Genomic DNA, 18,809 nt, shown 5'->3' with positions numbered 1-18,809 from the left:
AACATTAGTTCATTCATTGATTGGAAGGAAAAATAAAATTTCATGTTTTGCTCATTCACAATTTTCTATAAAATTCATGGGAAATTGCCAACAAAACTGATTTTCTTTAGTTTAATAGAAAATCTAACCTCAAGTAATTTTACATTACCATCTCTCTGCTAGTGGAAATTAGTTTGTCTTTTAAAAGACCAGAACAACAAAGATAAAAAGATTGATCTTATTTTGAAAAGTTTTAAATGTCTAAAACTACTAAACAAATTAGTAAGCCTAAATTATTTTATCTGGTGACTGTTTATAACAGTTTTTGTTTAAAGGATGGTCACAGATGAATTTTGCAATAAAGTTATTGTTGACTCTTAATCCATAATTTATAGAGTAGCCATGTTTTTCAGCTAAATACAGACTACTATAAATGGTTATTATAACGATGAACATATTTTCATGTCAGAATTCTTCTGGTGATATCTCAACAGTCTAAATTGCAAAATGCTTAAAAATGGGGTCCCTTAATTTCATTCATGATTCACCGATAGATTGTGCCAGCACTACTTTCCACCAAGTTGTAGGTCATGTAATATGAATTGATTCTTAATCTGGATATTAAACAAAAGATTTAAAACACAAAACAAATGGCCTATAATTGAGCTATGGATTTCTTCTTAAATGCTTGGCAATTTATTCTCCATGCTGATATAAACCAGTGTTCAAGGCAATAAACTTTTCATCAATAACTGATATCTTGCAGAGCTTTATACAAACTTTACTATGAAGAAAGCATGAAAATAAATCAGTCATTTTACAGATTTGAACATGATAATGTTTGCTTATTGTCTGAGCAAAGTAAAAAGTTGTAAAAATTGTTCTCATTATTTTTTGAAGAATTGAATAGCTGGCTCAAAATAGTACTGTTAGTCTTACAATATCTTTACGTTGATAAAAATATAAGCATAAGCACACACTATAACTTCAAAATTTGTTTTTATAGAGGACAATTTTCAGGTTGACTTTTTTGGGTTGAAATTTCTAGAAGAGAAGTATGTTTCTTTTCAATGTAGACTTACAATAAATTATATTTTTATCAACGCAAAGACATTGTAAGAATAACAGTACTATTTTGAAGCTGATATTCCAATTTTCTTATAAAATATTGAAAAAAATCAAAAAAACTTTTTTATTAGCACAGACAATAGTTAAGCTCAATAGAAGGTGGCTGTGAGTTCTAATCGTGGTTGGTGAAGTTACCCCAAATAACAGCTGGTAGTAAAACAAGATCCTTTTGAACCAAAATTGTTACCTTATAAAAATGGTTTTTATTTTCTCTCTTTCTACCTGTCTATTAAAAATGCTTAGACTGAACAGTTGTCACTTTTGGTATATAAACAAATTTAAATTGATATTTAGACTAAGTTAACAGTGTATGGAAATTGAGAGTATTGTACTGTTTGGACTAAACATTATTAAATATTCATGCTATCAATTCCAGCTGAATAAATTTAATATTCAACTTAACTGAAATTTCTAAGTTGTTCTAACATTTCAAATATTCAAATACACCAATAATTTATTTGGTTTATTTCTGCAGTGTGTATTTGATAATGTCAGGTTTTGTAGTACAAGTTGAAAAGAGTACATAATATGTGTTACATGCACTAAGAGCTGCTCCAACAGTGATGTGGTTTTCTATAAGGGTTCGTTACAGAGCAGGGCAGCGCAAAGACGAGCGTATCAGAGCAGCACCGTCAGTTGTTCACACTTAAGCAGAGCAGGGCATCGAAATCGATCATTCACCATGAAGCCAAATCTCCACAGTGTGTCTTTCAGTTATACTCTACACCACTCTGCGGCATTCTGCTTGCATTGTAATTAGCTCCATGTCTCCCTGCTACTAAAGCTCTGAGTTTTTGGATAATCAAAAGCCTCGCAATATTAAAAACCTATATTGGTTAGTTACTATATTAAACAAGAAGAAATTTGTTGAAGTTGAGGACTGTTGGACTGTATGAATAACTGATTTCTTAAGAGATTGTAACCAGGATTATCTTATATTTTTATGGTTATAGGGTACACTGATAGCATCAATTTGCACCATTCCAATTTTCAGAAAGTACGTCTGAGGTTCCTAGAATTTGACATAAAAATAGCGTTTTATGGTGTTTTATGACGTCGCTAATCGCATAATATGCTTTATCACATAAGGACTTTCCTGACTAGTGTCGTCATTAATCCCTTAGTTTCAGTGGACTGAACCACAGACATCTGATTGAATATTGTAGCTATTAGTGTCCAGATAGACATCAAAACTTTTTTACAATCCCTTTAAGCAAAATAGGTATATGAATCCAATTCTGCCTTATTTCCTGGTTTGGTATTAGTTATATTGAGATATCATATTATCAAGTGTGTAATATTACCTTGTAAAAGGGCAATATAATATTGTGTAATATAACCTTGTTTCTAGTAATGTTATATATTTTTAATGATTACTACAAATGTTATATCTGATGTAAGCTTTAGCAGCTTGACCTTGTATAACTTTTTATTTTTACATTAATTATTTTGTTGTTGTGAAGAAAAGGGACACTGGATACTAGGACTACTTGCCAAATTAATCCCTACTAGTTTCAAGTTGATTTTAAAATCTCTACAAAATAATGGAACAAATTAATATCAAGATTAAGCGTTTTTCAATAATGACTTAGTTTTATGAATTTTCCAGATTTCACATGGAATCTGTTGTAACTTTATGATACAAGGTAAGTTGACTGATGAATATATACTCATATTGACCATTCTTGAGAACTTAAACTTTATGTTCATTCTAAGACGTAGTATCACTTTAATGAAATAAATTTTTCTGAAAATTGGCAAATGGCTAAACATTGTAGACGTAAAATATCATAGCATTGCCCAATTCTGTTAATTTCATTTGGACTCTATGTTAGTTAGATTGTTGTTACTGACATTATTTTAAAAACATTTGAAATTTGTCTGGTATCTGCAAAAGTGATTTTCTAATTCTAGCAGAAAATTTCACATTGATTTTTTAACTCAGTTCTGATTGAAATATTCAGTTATAAAGATTGATTTAAAGGAATTTTGACATCAAAGATAAGCCAGTGTGGATGTTTACATACATTAAGCCTTCAACCTGTTCTCAGTGGTTCATATATTTTATGTTTGCCAAAATCAATAGGAAGTCAGCTGTTAGTAGAAATCTTTACTCTACATTCCAAACATTTTCTATAGTTTAAACTTAGTCCAAAACTCTATCCTTCATATAATAGTTATACTCTACGGGTATATTCTCACACAACTTTCTGGCCATCATTGTTTAAACCATACCCTTTTCAATAAATAGATGAGACTATGGTTCACTTAATACAAATAGTTTTGTATGAGTTAAAGTTTAGACAATAAAAATGACCATATTTATACAAGAGGGGTTGTCTGTCTAAGGACATTCTTGATTCCATGGGATTTCAACAGTGACAATATATCCCACTGTACAATATTAGATGCTTTCTTTACGCTAATATCACACTTAAGGTGACCATAACATGCTCTGGCTACATGGCAGTGGCAGCTCAGTTAAGACACCTATTTGGTGTGACATGGCACTTGGATAATAATCTGCAAGTTTTAGACTTGATATACTTACTCTTCTAAACACCTGATATCACTTTTCATTATGAAATATTTACTGAATTATTATTGATATACTCCTCATGTGAAAAGTTCATTTAAAAAAAAAAAAGGTTCATTAGCTGCTACCAGTGTTCATCAAAATGTTGTTTTGCTGTTCTGATCGTTAGTACATGGTTTATCATTAAGGTTTCAAAAGTTCCACTTTCTTTAACTCTATAGAATATAGACATCAACTTTGTTTTTTAAGATGTTCTAAATGTATATTGTTCTTAATGATAACATATAAACAAAGTAAGATTTATTATTAAGTGTAAGAAACAGATGGTCTAATAGAAGATGTTATTAGTACTATTTCAAGGTTTTTATCTCATAAACAACCGTCTTTATTTCAAACTGATCAATAATATAATCTGAGAAACCAGGAACTCTAGGTATGCTGAGAATTAAATTAACTTTATAGCACCATAGCCTGGAAGCAAATTTAGCTAGGTGGTGGTCACCTTCAAATGGACAGTTGGGGGGAGTTATTTAGTAGTTAAGAACATATGTAAATAGTTAGAAGTACTAGAAATGTTCAAAATGTTTAAAAATTGCCTAATTCCATTTAAAATATCTCAAACTAGGAATTTCACAAATTCCACAATTAGTTTCAGAGTGAGTGCTCAAAACTACATATCCCATAATTCAGTATGACAAATGAATCAGGATGAAAATTGGCTTTGGTGCAAATTGATGCTCTCAGTGTCCCCGATATGAAATTTACAAGACCTCTTTACAGTCCCTTTAAATCAAGAAATGGCGTACATTGTCTGTATGAGGTGATATTAATAGTTTTAATACTGCTGATTCTTGGTTTTCAGAAAATCCACAGATTGTAAAAGAATTTCATGACATAAGTCTCTAAAAGAACTCATGTCTTCTTAATTTTGTCCATGACCATTTATTTGATATGTGAATTAAGGTAGTTATCTAATAAAGCTATTGATATAATAATTTCAGATTAAGATGTTATATTTTGTGTGTTTCAGGTATTACAGAGAAGTGTAGATAGAGAATTAAAGTTATATAGTGATATTAAAGAAAGAACTAATGCTGTAGCTCATGTATCAGTATTATTATTAACTAGTCAACCTGTAGATCATGAAGATAATGGTCATCGTAAACAGAATTCTTCTGATGTTGGTGAGTTGTTTTTGTTTTTTATCAAATTTTATATTAGACAGGAGAGTTACCTTGTGTTGCTGCGGGAAAAGATTCTTATTATTTTGTTTTTTTTTTAGAGATGGCCATAATATGTCATAAATAAATAAAACACATCATTTGACATTTCTGGACTTATTTTTCCATCTCTGAAGATTCCAGTACTCTGATTTGAGTCTTGATTATATACAATAGCCTTTAGAAAGTACTAGTTCTAGAAATGTATAAAAATCACATGATTCCTTCAAAAATATCTCAAACTAGGAATTTACTTTGTATTTCTATATATGTCTTTTCTATATATCACAGCTAGTCTCACTATTCATTTGACCAATCATACCTTAGTCTCATAAACAGGAATTCAGTAATAGTGTTCACATCTCACGGTTGTATTTTGAGTCTTCAAATTGTGTCAAGAATAATCAATGTTTGAATGTTAAAGCCTTGTTTTTTCTGGAGACTCTCTCATATACAATAGGTGAAATACCTAATTTGAGATATATTAAAGAAATTATGCGACTTTAGTACATGTCTAGAACCGGTACTTCTGAAGACTATTATTACATATATTCAAGACTCAAGTCAACTCCAGAAAATAGTGAATCTGTCCCTTTAACATCTGCTATCAACTATTTTCACTGTCACTATTGTTTGTAAGTTTAATATATATGAATAACATATTGTTTACAAAAAGATAACAAAGAAAGGTCATGTTATTATATACTGTATATAATTGTTATTAATTTGTTTTAGTTTCTTTTTAATATATAATACAAAATAATAACAGATATTATAATAATATTGTATTTAGTATAACATGTTCTCAAGTCTAACAAACAAAATGTCAATGATCCTATTATTAAGTTTCTTTAGTAATGTCAAGGTCACAAGAAGTCCATCTTCTTGTTGAACAGGTGAAATACTTGATAAAAATTTGTTAAACAAGGTAGGGCTTTGATGGGAGGAGGGGTCTGAATTGTTTGGGACCTGAGATCCAAAACATGCTAAAATAAATGGGGTAGACATCAAATGTATATGTATTCAAGGAATTACATGGCAAATGTTTGGTGGTAAGTGCTCAGATAGATCTAGAAATAAAAAAAGCACTTTTAAAGTTGAAAGTCTGTGATATTTTTCTGTTTTGTCTTCTTTCTATTTAAAGATATACCTCTCAGAATGACTAAAAAATTGAAATTTTTAAACTTGGTTAAAATGAGTCTTTGTTCGTCAGTGGACTTAACTGGTGTCATAACTATACAACAGAATCTCTCTATAATCAAATAAATCCATACAACTAAATAATAATTCATTAAATTAAGTCATTTTGAAACATGCTTAGAAAAGTTTTTCAATAATTACTTAGTTTAATGGATATATCTTCTTATATAGAGATTCTATTCTTTAATCATGTCACCTGGTAAGTCCAACTGATATATACATACACTTGTAGTATCTATTTAATATGGAATTGTGCAATAAGAATTAAATACAACTTCTTTGAATATTATAGTGTTAGTTTTCTCATAATATTGGTCATATTGACTGTAGTGCAAAGTAATAAACCAGCCCATGGTAGAGAGGATAGGTAGATGAATGAGTGCTAGAAGTGTCAATTTATTCTTAATTCATATTGTCGCTTCTTATCTTGGCTATCTACACAAAAATGAAGAAAATTTGTAGGGAAATTTTAAAAAAAATCCACTAACTGATAAGAAGAAAACATGAAGTATGTAAAAACTATAAAATTCTCTATTTCTTTTCTATGATCTATCATCATGTTATCGTAACATTATTTATGGAATGTATTTCTTTGTTATGTGCCAGAATCTGATGAGAATTTATTTCTTTGCAAACAAGACAAAGGAATTTGTTAAAGTTGGATTCCCTTTCTTTCTGAAATAATTGATTGTTTGTGATATTTGATTTATAATTGATTAATGTATCTAAAACTTATTCAAATTTGTCTATGGTTGCTTTAAGTAAATTTTGGAAAGTAATTTATGTAAAATTGTTTTGTGTATAGTAGCAGAATGAAACTTTATTGAATAAGTATCATCTTTAATATGTAGACACTTTAGATTAGATGCTGATAGGACAAACCCCTGTTTAATATTAGTTTGTGTGTTCTTGAAGGATAAGCATTTGGAACTATTATTTCAAGACTAATAGATTTTATTGACACGTCGGCCATGTTAAATCCAGAATGAGGCTCAAAAGGCAAACTTGGTGTCACTGCAGTAAATCACCACCTTGACGTGTACATGGATGATGTAATTTGCATTATGAACGTCGCTTTCAGTCTCTCAAAAATGAGGCGTTAATAAGGTCTTTTACGCTGAATTTCTCAAATATAATGTATTGCATAGTAAATGGGAAACCTTGTTTTGCATTTACAAAATGGTGGAGTAAAAAACAATTATGTGTATAGAATATTATAGTAGATTTGATAATGATCTATAATAAATATGATTTATATAATAACATATCCCAAGAGATTAATCATAAGGTTGAACTTAGTATATTACCTTTTAGACTGGAGAGGTTCCAGCGCTTTAAAGGGACAGGTTCGGCATCCATTTCATGAATCGAATTTTTTTTTAGCTGAACAATCAGTAATGGTTTAAACAATTACTGTCAAAATTTGGGCCTTGAAATCCATGTGTGTCTAGAATTATCCACATTTGAAAGTTATATATATACGACTGATCTTTTCTTTGGACTATATTTGTCATATATACTGCTGAAAACCATTGACATATCCAAGATACAAATCAACCCTTTTAAAATGGTAAATCTGTCCTAAGAGAATAATATGATAATATTGTTGGTTTAAATGTAGTTTTTTTTGGAAGAGGGGGGGGGGGGAGTAAAATTATGTGTTGTGAAGGTGAGGAGGATTAGAAGTCAACGCTGGGATGTTGCTGAATATTTATCGCTCACCAGTTATTCTGGATAAACTTTGATAGATCAATTTAGTTAATAGATTGATGCCATTTTCATATATCGTCCATTCACTGTATACTATTATCTATAAAGACATATACTGACAAGGTTTAGAGATAAACATTTTAAATGTTATTTCTGTTTCATTACTACTATTAAACATTTATTCATCAATAATCTAGGATTTCAAGATACCAACAGAATCATTGTGATAATATTCTTTCATCTTTTCTTTACACAAAAATTTGTCTTCCATGGGCTTGACAATAATTCATGATTGTTTGGACCACTTTGAGATGTTTAATGTTGTTTTTGAATATTTATAAGCTTCTAGAATATCAATGCAAGTAGTTTGCCTATTTCAGAGCTTTTTGTACTAAAAAAGGAACATTTCAGATCTATGATGGATCACTGCTATCATCATGTCAAATTCTGCACAGTAAAAAGTATCCATATATTTCTGTTATTTATAAGAAAGAGAATATATTGCCAATCCTTGTTCTTTGAGTAGAAAATGATATTAAGGCTTCAAAAGGATTCCTTGTAAATGTATGTATATGCCTTTGGACATTTTTTGATATCGTTTGTATTATTCTGCTTTACTTTTGGTTTCTGGCTCCTGTAATTTCATAAAATTTTGTCTTATTTATTATGGCATCGTAAAAATCATGAGCCAAGTATTGTATTTGACACAGCTCTGGTGTAATCTGATTATGTTTTCTGGAACTACAGGAACCGCAAATTGGATGAGAAGTTAAAAAGACCAATTAGTTAGTGTACCAATTATACATTCGTAGAGTAGAATATGCTTCTTGTCTAAGTTTTTTTTCATTCTCCCCTAAAGACAAATTTTTACTGACAAAGGAAGATAGAGTCGGTCCAGTTGGAATATCTCGGATTCTCGATCTAAGAATATCTTACAAGAAGAAGTAAATTATCAGGATGAGTTCTGGAAGTTTTTATCACCACACAACACTGGCAATGTCTGATGGAAGTAATATTGTAAGTGGTATACATGGAAATAATTGGAAAACATTCGTATGTCTGGCTTCTTTTCTTCAGGCCATTTCCTATTAAAATCTGATTAGGAAAATAAATTAAAAGCAAGAAGTTGAAAATTGGTTCTTAATGAGGGGTTTAACAGTCTTGATGTTAAATGTTAAAAATACTCAAATTTCAAAGATAAGGAATTGAGATATTCTAGAATCATTAAGTTCCTGGTGGTAGATTAGCTTTTCAAGTCATTTCATGTCCTTTCTTCAATATTGTGATAAAAAGTATCTTAATCTTAATTTTAAATTCACTTAAAAGATCATAGAAAGCTTGGAATTATTTGGTAATTTTATATCTTAAAGTCTTTATATAGATAGTTGAAAAAAATATCAAAAGTTTGAGGAAGCTGAAAATATGGTCTATATGTCTATGATTTGTAGTGATTTGCATTAATATGTGGGTAATGGTGGCATATTTGATCAGATGTTTGCTTACAAACCTGAAGTCCAGGATTTAATCCTGGCATAGGTTAGGATAATAGTCTTGTCAAGTGATGCTGATTGGAGGCGTTGACATGGGAATATCAGCAAGTTATATGGGAGGACAATAAACCAAGGTCAACCATGCATTACAGAAAATTCTCTGTATTGACATGTATTAGAGAACATTCTCTGTATTGACATGTATAAGAGAACATTCTCTGTGTTGACATGTATTAGAGAATATTCTCTGTGCTGACATGTATTAGAGAACATTCTCTGTGCTGACATGTATTAGAGAAAATTCTCTGTAATGACATGTTCTAGAGAAAATTCTCTGTATTAACATGTATTAGAGAAAATTCTCTGTAATGGCATGTATTGGAGAAAATTCTCTGTATCGACATTTATAAGAGAAAATTCTCTGTAGTGACATGTTTTAGAGAAAATTCTCTGCATAATTCTATGTACTGGAGAAATTTCTTTGTAGCTATATTATAAAACACACTTGATATAGGAGTCAAGAGGATAATAAATGTGATTAAGTTGAAATTGAAATCTTGTCTAGCCTTATTAACACAATATTCTAGTCTTTTCCCTCCTGGCACTAGTTCTATTGGTCAACCTAGATACATTTCATTGATTGCCCTGCTACTGATTGCCTGTCAAACTCTGACATGAAATTGGTAGATAGAAGAGCTATTTCATGATTACTTCAGTAAATAAGATAATTGATGATTTAATCCGAAAATGTGGGCGCGGGACAAAAAAAAATACTCGAAGATTGTGACTTGATGTATCTCATTGAAAGTTCTAATAAGAATTCCAGAGGTGGTTTTCTTTTATTAGATTATAGACAGAATAGCTAGTTACTGTTATAATGCCATGTTAGAATTCAGGTCTTTATCTAGTTTGTCCCAGTTAATTTGGAATTCAGTGTCACAGTGAAGTCGCAGCGTGAATTATATAGTAGAAATTTGGTTTTAGGTGTTATAGAAGATGCTCTCCTATAGAAGCACTGGCCTAGGTCACAAGTAGATACTATGGATTTCAACATGAAAACTATTTCAATTTAAAGAGAAGATGTTTTACTGAAGATTATTCATAGATTATTACTTCTTGAGAAATTATAAGAAAAAATATATTCAACTCAAATTCAAATGCAATTGTTTCAGGGAGTTGATGAAAGGGGTTCTAATCTTAGGGAATGAGAGCTGACATTGGGCAGACTCTAAAAAGCACTGGCACAGGAATCAGAATATTTTTTAAATTGTGATGGATCCAAACTAACGGCACCTAATCGCCTAGCAGGCAGCAAATCGAGCTATTGCACTGCCAGAAAAAGACACAGTGTTCCAACCCAGCGTTATTGAGGGAATTATTGGTGTTTACAATGTTCAAAACACCTTCAAGAAGATATTCATATGAACGGTGATTGAAAAGATGTGTTACTATTCAACAGAAGGCAATGTCATAGGGTTAAAGTTTTTATTAATGAACTAAATAAGGTTATTATATTGATAATATATTTTGATGAATTAATGTATTGCGATATGACATGGCACGCTATATGTCGTGTGACGATACCTCTCATTCTACAAAAGAATTAGGAATTTTGGTGAAATTTTTCTCACTGACTGAAAATTGTTTGAAACTATTTATTAATCAGTAGAAATTAACTACTCCTATCAACAACATAATCAAATATCACAGTAGTAGTACAGTTAATATAAATTGAAACATTGAAGATAACATGTTAAATTTTATCCCATATCGCAATATACATCATATTGTGACCCTTGTATCTGACCCTTGTATCACAATATGTATCGTTTCGTAGCATGATTGACTATACCCAGCACTAGCAGTAGTGATGAAATCTAATCACCTATCAGATCACTATCAAACTTGTTACCATCTTAGCTATTACACTGCCACATATATAATAGAAATATAAAGAATTAGATTATCTACTTAATATCAAGTACCATACCAAAGACTTGAATTTGAATTTATTCTGAATACGTTATGCCCTCAATCACTTCTCATTGGCTAAATACCACTTGATGTCCATTGCAGATTTGAAATGAAATGCTAAGCCTGATTCTATATTTTTAAAGATCAGATGATAGACCTTGATTCTGAATGAATCGCTTGTTTTTAGTCTGTAAGAATCTGTAAGAATCACAGATTCAGTAGGAATCACTTGTTTTTATTCTGTAAGAATCACTTGTTTTTAGTTTTTAAGAATCACTTGTTTTTAGTTTTTAAGGATCACTTGTTTTTAGTTTGTAAGAATCTGTAATATTCACTTGTTTTTAGTTTTTAAGAATCACTTGTTTTTAGTTTTTAAGAATCACTCGTTTTTAGTTTTTAAGAATCATTTGTTTTAAGTCTGTAAGAATCAGTAGGAATCACTTGTTTTTAATCTGTAAAATTCAGTAAGAATTACTTGTATTTTGTAAGAATTTGTGAGTGTGAGTGTGTTAGAATCTATAAGAATCACTTGATCAACCAATCTCTGGTTTTGAGACTGTAAGAATTCATAACCCTGAGTGTAAATTACAAATAACGTCATAGATACCCTGAACTCTAAGTAATATAGTTAAAGATAGCTTGCCAGGCAAGGTAACATACGCCCACTGGCAGCTGTCAGAAATGATTAAACAGTCTTTAGTGACTACAGGGTTGCACAATATAGCTAATAGAGTGAAACGTCAAGTCAGACAAGATATTTCGGTGAAATATTATCCGATTATCGCGAAAATCGATAGGGATCATCTTCATAATGACATTGACATACATAAATAAAAAACAAAAGAATCTGTAAAAAATTGTAGCCTGTAGAGTGAGCACGAGTTGCACAATATAACTAATGGAGAAAAACGTCAAGTCAGACACGATATTTCGGTGAAAAATTATCTGATCATCACGAAAATCAATAGGGATCATCTTCATAATGACATTGACATACAAAATAAAAATCAAAAGAATCCATAAAGAACTGTAGCCTGTAGAGTGAGCACGAGCCAAATGTGAACGGACCGACGGGGTGATTACAATATATACGCCCATCTTACGCGTGGGCGTATAAAAACATATGACGTTAATGTTGTGTGACATCACTAAGTAACTGCTGGTCTCGGGTATATATTTGGTAAGTGTCGCAAGGGTTGAATCACTTGTTTTTAGTCTGTAAAAATATGTAAGAATCACTTAATATTTTTAGTAGTAATGATTAAGTGAATTCAATGAGACTGCTGGGAACACTAATGGAGAAAAAATATTGATGTGAAAAGGTTGAATAACTTTACTAACTAAAGATCTCTATACACATTTAAATAGTGTATATCACTCAATTCTAAATGTCTGCATCAATTGTACAATGTTATCTGTGCAAAACAGCAAGCTGGATAAAATCAGAAGAATTAGTTTTCCTTTCCTTTGTGCCTGGGAGCTTTATTAGAATTTCTTTCTAAAATAACATTCAACTTCTGAATAAAAGATCATTTTAACCTTAGATTTGTTATCAATTTTGTCTGCTTGACCTGACGTTGATTTACTTTAAACTTAATTACCAATCAATCTACTTAACTATTTTTATTCAATCAAATTAAAACATTGGGGAGAAAATAAATTGGAATCTAGCCAGACACTAACATGAAGAACATTACCAGTCAATTCACATTAACATTGATCTGATCAGACAGAATACCCTCCACATGTACTTATCAAAACCAGCAATCAAAATAAAAAAAAAAGTTTTTATGACTTTTATAGAGTCAGTAGACAAAACAGGGAAGTTTTTAAGAGAAAACTGCCATAAACTATCGCTTAAAATCAAAAAAAATATCCAGCAAGGTTTTCATAAATTCCAGAAGGCCAGTCTAAAAAAAGCATGTTTGAGGAGCAAGTCTTTTTATGCTGCTTTGTGAATCCAATCCTTTGGGCTAACTTTCTTTGAACTTAACAGTTTTATTTTGCTGCACTCCTATGCTAGACTTATCTTATTACTATAATTAGCTGCAAGGGGGGACCTCCACCCTATTCCACAGGTAAATTAAGGACTTATGAAAGGGATTACTGACTGTGGATTCTCGTTAATACAATCAACAAAAAGTTCAATATTCTTTAATTCTTTCGTACTTCATGTTGATAATATGCTTAACTGTAAAAAGATAAAAGCAACAAATTTAAAAGGTGAACATAAGGTCATGCATAGATAACAGTAAAATTGTACTACTTTGTAAAAAGGGAAAATTTGGTGGTATTAAAAAATATATGTGAAGTCTTGATTGGTGGTCCACACACTGACATTATGTTTTGTAAGATTTAAGTAAATGAACTGTTATATGTTACAATCAATATACTATTACCTATGATATGTATGTTTGTATTATTATAATATAGGAAAGAAATACCAATTATAAATATTGTTTCAAGTAATAAGACATAATAATAATTGTGATCTGGTCAATCAAGTAAGATTTAGTTCTGAACATACAGGATTCATTCAAGTACGTGTATGATTTTGCGGAGGCTCCATGTAACAAAAATGAAACTAAAAATGGACCTAATTAGCATGAAGAGAAAGGTGACCATCAAGATTGTTCACATTTGATAATTTGATTACCCCTATCAGTGATGCGGGTAAGAGAGACTGACATGGAAAATGCTGAACTAGTTGTTGGAATAAATTGAGGCCCTGCGTTCTACTGACTGTGCACGTTATTAACGGTTAAAAATCCCTTGACAGTTGAAAATCGGAAAAGATGCTGTCATGGCCAAATTTCCCTCATTGCGCACTGCATGGCTTGTCTGTCTTCATTATCTCAATTAAATGCCGAAAAGAAGGACTAAGATTCCATTTATTTCTTTTTTTTTTCACCTTTAATAAACAATATTATTTTGATTTGATTTCCTGTATAACTTTAACCATGAACAAATTTCCTCAATTAAAAATAAAAGTAAGAGAGAAATAAGCTAGGATGAAAGAAATATAAATCTGTAGTAAATCAACAGACACTGACATGCTGAGATGAACCATTTAACTAATGGATTTGTACTGTTATTTAAAGTAGGAGTTACTTTATGGTCATACTATTTTTAAAAGGTTAATTTAATTGTGAAATGTTGTTTGTTAATGCAGTAACATTTTAAAAGTGCAAATGAAGCTGGTATAATCTCTATTTCTTGAACCAGTTGTGCTATTGTGGAATGCTTATTGTTTGTAGCATAGAGAAGCAGAGCATGGTTGAGAAACAGAGAAAGCCTATTAAAGGGTTGTAGCATAGAGAAGCAGAGCATGGTTGAGAAACAGAGAAAGCCTATTAAAGGGTTGAAGCTTAGAGATGCAGAGTATGGTTGAGAAATAGAGAAAGCTTATGAAAGGGCTGAAACTTTGAGATGCAGAGTATGGTTGAGAAATAGAGAAAGCCTATGAAAAGGTTGAAACTTAAAGAAGCAGAGCATGGTTGAGAAACAGAGAAAGCCTATGAAAGGGTTGAAGCTTAAAGAAGCAGAGCATGGTTGAGAAACAGAGAAAGCTTATGAAAGGGTTGAAGCTTAAAGAAGCAGAGCATGGTTGAGAAACAGAGAAAGCTTATGAAAGGGTTGAAGCTTAGAGAAGCATTGCATGGTTGAGAAATACAGAAAGCCTATGGAAGGGATGAAGCTTAGAGAAGCAGAGCATGGTTGAGAAATAGAGAAAACTTATGAAATGTTTGAAGGTAAAAGAAGCAGAGAATGGTTGAGAAATAAAGAAAGCTTATGAAATGTTTGAAGGTAAAAGAAGCAGAGAATGGTTGAGAAATAAAGAAAGCTTATGAAAGGTTTGAAGGTAAAAGAAGCAGAGAATGGTTGAGAAATAAAGAAAGCTTATGAAAGGTTTGAAGGTAAAAGAAGCAGAGCATGGTTGAGAACTTGGTGAGTTTTGAAATGATGCTCAAAGTTTGGTGGTTTGGCAGAAGTTAACCTGACCCTTTCCCCTGCTTGCCTATCTGTGTGAGGTACACAGCTCTATAAATTAAATGCAGGAAACATTTTGAATTTATATAATGATGCAATTTAAGTTAAAATATTGTTATCATCAAAGACTAGATGATATAAATTGGAGTAGAGTGATATTTAAATACGTGAATATTATATTTCAAGTATGAAATGTAAAAAGCATAGAATATCAATATATAATATTTATAGCACAATTTAAGTATGTGCTTAGCTTAAGTTTCATCATGACAGTCATCTTACATTTCCTTTATTATTTTAATATCCCCTGAAATTGAATATATAGAATTAATTCTTGAATATCATCCACAAGCTCATATGTTGGTAATTCAGCTAAAGCCATTATATTTATTGTAGGCAAACTAGATGTCAGAAATTTGTTGTAGTTTAATTTTGGCTATCCATATCCCTTTGTATACGCCCACATGTAAGTATGGGCGTATATTGTGGTTGCCCCTGTCGGTCAGTTGGTCAGTCAGTCTGTCGGTCCGTCCGTTCACATTTACCTCGTGCTTACTCTACAGGCTACACTTCTCTATGGATTCTTTTGATCTTTTGTATGTGTGTCAATATCATTATGAAGATGTGCACTATTGAATTTGGTGGGGATGCGATGATTTTCTTGAGAGATATCGCATAAAACTCTGATATCGCATTTTTTTTCACTTTTTGGCTCATGCTCACTCTACAGGCTACGATATAGAGTTTGTTTTACAGTTCACATTTAACTCTTTATCAAGCTGGTGGTGGGCGTATTCGCTTGCGAGACTTGCCGCAAGCCTATATTCAAAAGTATAATGTGACAACAGATTTGTATTTAATTAACAACAGCTTTAAGTGGGAGAATGTTTATAACAGTCTAGAAATTTAGAATGTTGTTGATTCAGGTGAAGCCGTTATTTTTATTTATAGGCAAACTATATGTCAGAAATTTGTTGTGAAAGGTGACATGGATCTATATCTCACATCAGCTTCCTACAAACGTTTAGACAAAATCATTCAGACTTAGATATACAGACAAATACTGTATAATGATGTGAAATAAAATGATGGTTTTGATGAAAGTTGAAAGTGAATAGATAAATCATGTTAAATATAAATAATTTATTATCAATCAGATGGTGATATAAATAGTTTGTATGCAGACTAACTGTAATTAAATGTATATTTACATGATCTTCTTAGATGAGTTATAACAGTAAAACACACATTCAATTTTCAGTTACTGGGAAATGATTTTTGTGCAGAATGAAATATTAATCTAGAATTTATTTTTGGCTTTTTGATAAAATTATTTGTGTCACCTTCCTTCTGACCTGAATAAAAAAGGACTCATCTGGAGGGAGAATGTCAATGTATTATATATTAAAAATATCACTTACAAACTTGAGTATAAGTTCATGAAAAATGTCAAGTAAACATCATAGCTTGCTAGCTAGACACTTGTGTAGGGGTTTAAGAAATAAACATTCCACCCCTACACATACAACAAAATACATGAGAGGTAGTGGATTGGAGGAGGAGGGACGTCTAAAAAACCTGAAAATGAATTATTTTCAAATGGTATATGAAAACTAACTGTACAGCTGACTGTGAACTTCTGGAATGACACATAACATGACATTCCAACCAGTCAACATCACAAAGGTCATTATCTGCAATGATGTTTATAGTTACTAATCAATTCTTTTTTCATATTTTGAAACATTTCAATGATACGAATGGGTCTCAATACTTCTTGAAAAATATAGGTTTGATTTTCTCACACGTATAGGTCTGAGATGGAATAAATACATCATTTTGAAGCTAATTCCTTCTTAAATTTCAAGTACCTGCTAATTATGAGAATCCTCGACAAACCAACTAGCTCTGTAAAAAATACTGTAGTTGTTTTTTTTCTGTACTCGATTTTTTTTTTCAAAATAAAGATCTGACACCCTGTTTTTCTACAAATAATAAAAATTATATGGAGGATTATTGGAATATTGTTGAAGTTCTCCCTTGTAGTGAATAATAATCACTTGTGAATATCCTGGAAATGATGCCATTCAATGATAAATCAAAATCAAATCAAAACAAAATATTTTCACTGATACAAAAGTGTTCAAGATATCAATTGTAAAGGGAGATAGAAAAAGAATTAAACCTACAAGATATTCAAGTATGATGGAGAACATTTTCCCTGTATGATAGGCCTACTTAGAATTAAATGTGTTATAGTTCAGTTTATTTATTTGAACTATATAAATGTTATCTATCTGTCAGTGTTGGTATAATTTATACTATAAATGTCTGTAGAATGTCAAGAATGTTAATGAACTATATCAATAATTTCTGTAGTACTTTTACTAGCTTGTCTGGTACCAGATATAAATATTATGTTCATATAGCAGCCCTTCTTTTCTTAACAATCTGTTCATAGAAAGCATTAAAAAAATTTGTTTAAGGTTTATTAGTTTTTAATGATATCATTAATGGATATATTGAAGAACAATCATTATTTCTGTAAATATAGGGAAATGGGAAATATGATTAGTGTGTTAAAGGGATTATAAAGCTGTTTTCTAAACTATTTTATGTGTATCTGACACTGATCAATTTGCCCCATTCTGATTTTCAATCAGACCTCTGCGGTTCCTACAATTTCACTAAAGCTAAAGGGCCAATCTCACTGGTGGATACGCTGCTGCAACTTCCAGACATCTTGTTGGTTGTGATGTCTCTGTCAGCCTTGTCTCTAATGTGGATCAAGCAACATCGCTAACACATTGAGGAGACACGGTATAACGCTGTTGCAGTTGTTGCAACATCTCTTTGGCCTCCCAACAGGTGTCAGGGACATCGCAAAGATGTTGCACAGATGTTTTCTCTCTCCTCCTCTCGCAGAGACGTTTCTTCTCTTGCAGACAAAATTTATTCTCCCTGACTCTTCAGAGACCTAGTAAGTCTGGAGTCACCAACTGGTCTCCAGACTAGTGAGATAGGCCTTAAAGTGTTTGATTACGTCATTAAGCGCAAAATATGTTTTAACACATAAGGTCCTTCAGCAATTAGTGACGCCATTAAACAAAGATAGCCAAATGAGAATTTAATCTGCATATTATTTGATATTAAGAATTTATTCTGAACAGAAATGCCTGTCAAGCATACAATTTGCTATGTAGTTAAGCATAATTATTGTCCTTTGAAGTTATGTCTTTGAAATTCTCTCAGAAAAGGCCAAAAATAAATTTGATAAAATAACATCAAGGAACCTTTTCTCAAATCAACTTTTACCTATTTTAAATTTTTGGCATTGACTCAAAGATGAAACATTTCCTTTTCCACATTTATAAGGGGTATAATTTTATTTAATGGAAAACACTCATAAAAATAAAATAAAGCTTCCTGTTACATTGTAAATGATTTCCTTATTTTGTGAGATATTGGTGAATATATGAAAGTATGATTTTTTACAGTAATCTTTCAAGGTCTTAATCAACATATCAACATATAACCTGGTTACAGCTGATTCACCAGCTGCTGAGGGATATACATCGTGTA

General features: G+C 31.2%; 1 protein-coding gene across 1 annotated transcript in view; it reads left to right on the top strand.

Moving 5' to 3' along the window:
• The window catches only part of LOTGIDRAFT_169225 (hypothetical protein), a gene marked incomplete at both ends in the record, with an annotated part of 40,944 nt that overhangs the window by 6,505 nt on the left and 15,630 nt on the right, over positions 1 to 18,809 (top strand). The window contains one exon of the mRNA XM_009067540.1: positions 4,674 to 4,827. Coding sequence (XP_009065788.1) covers positions 4,674 to 4,827 — 154 coding nt within the window. The remainder of the gene's footprint in view (positions 1 to 4,673; positions 4,828 to 18,809) is intronic.

Source organism: Lottia gigantea, assembly GCF_000327385.1.
Source record: "Lottia gigantea unplaced genomic scaffold LOTGIsca_83, whole genome shotgun sequence".
Lineage (NCBI taxonomy): Eukaryota > Metazoa > Mollusca > Gastropoda > Lottiidae > Lottia > Lottia gigantea.
The sequence above is the reverse complement of the archived record's forward strand: the minus strand, read 5'-3'. Positions and strand labels throughout refer to the sequence as shown.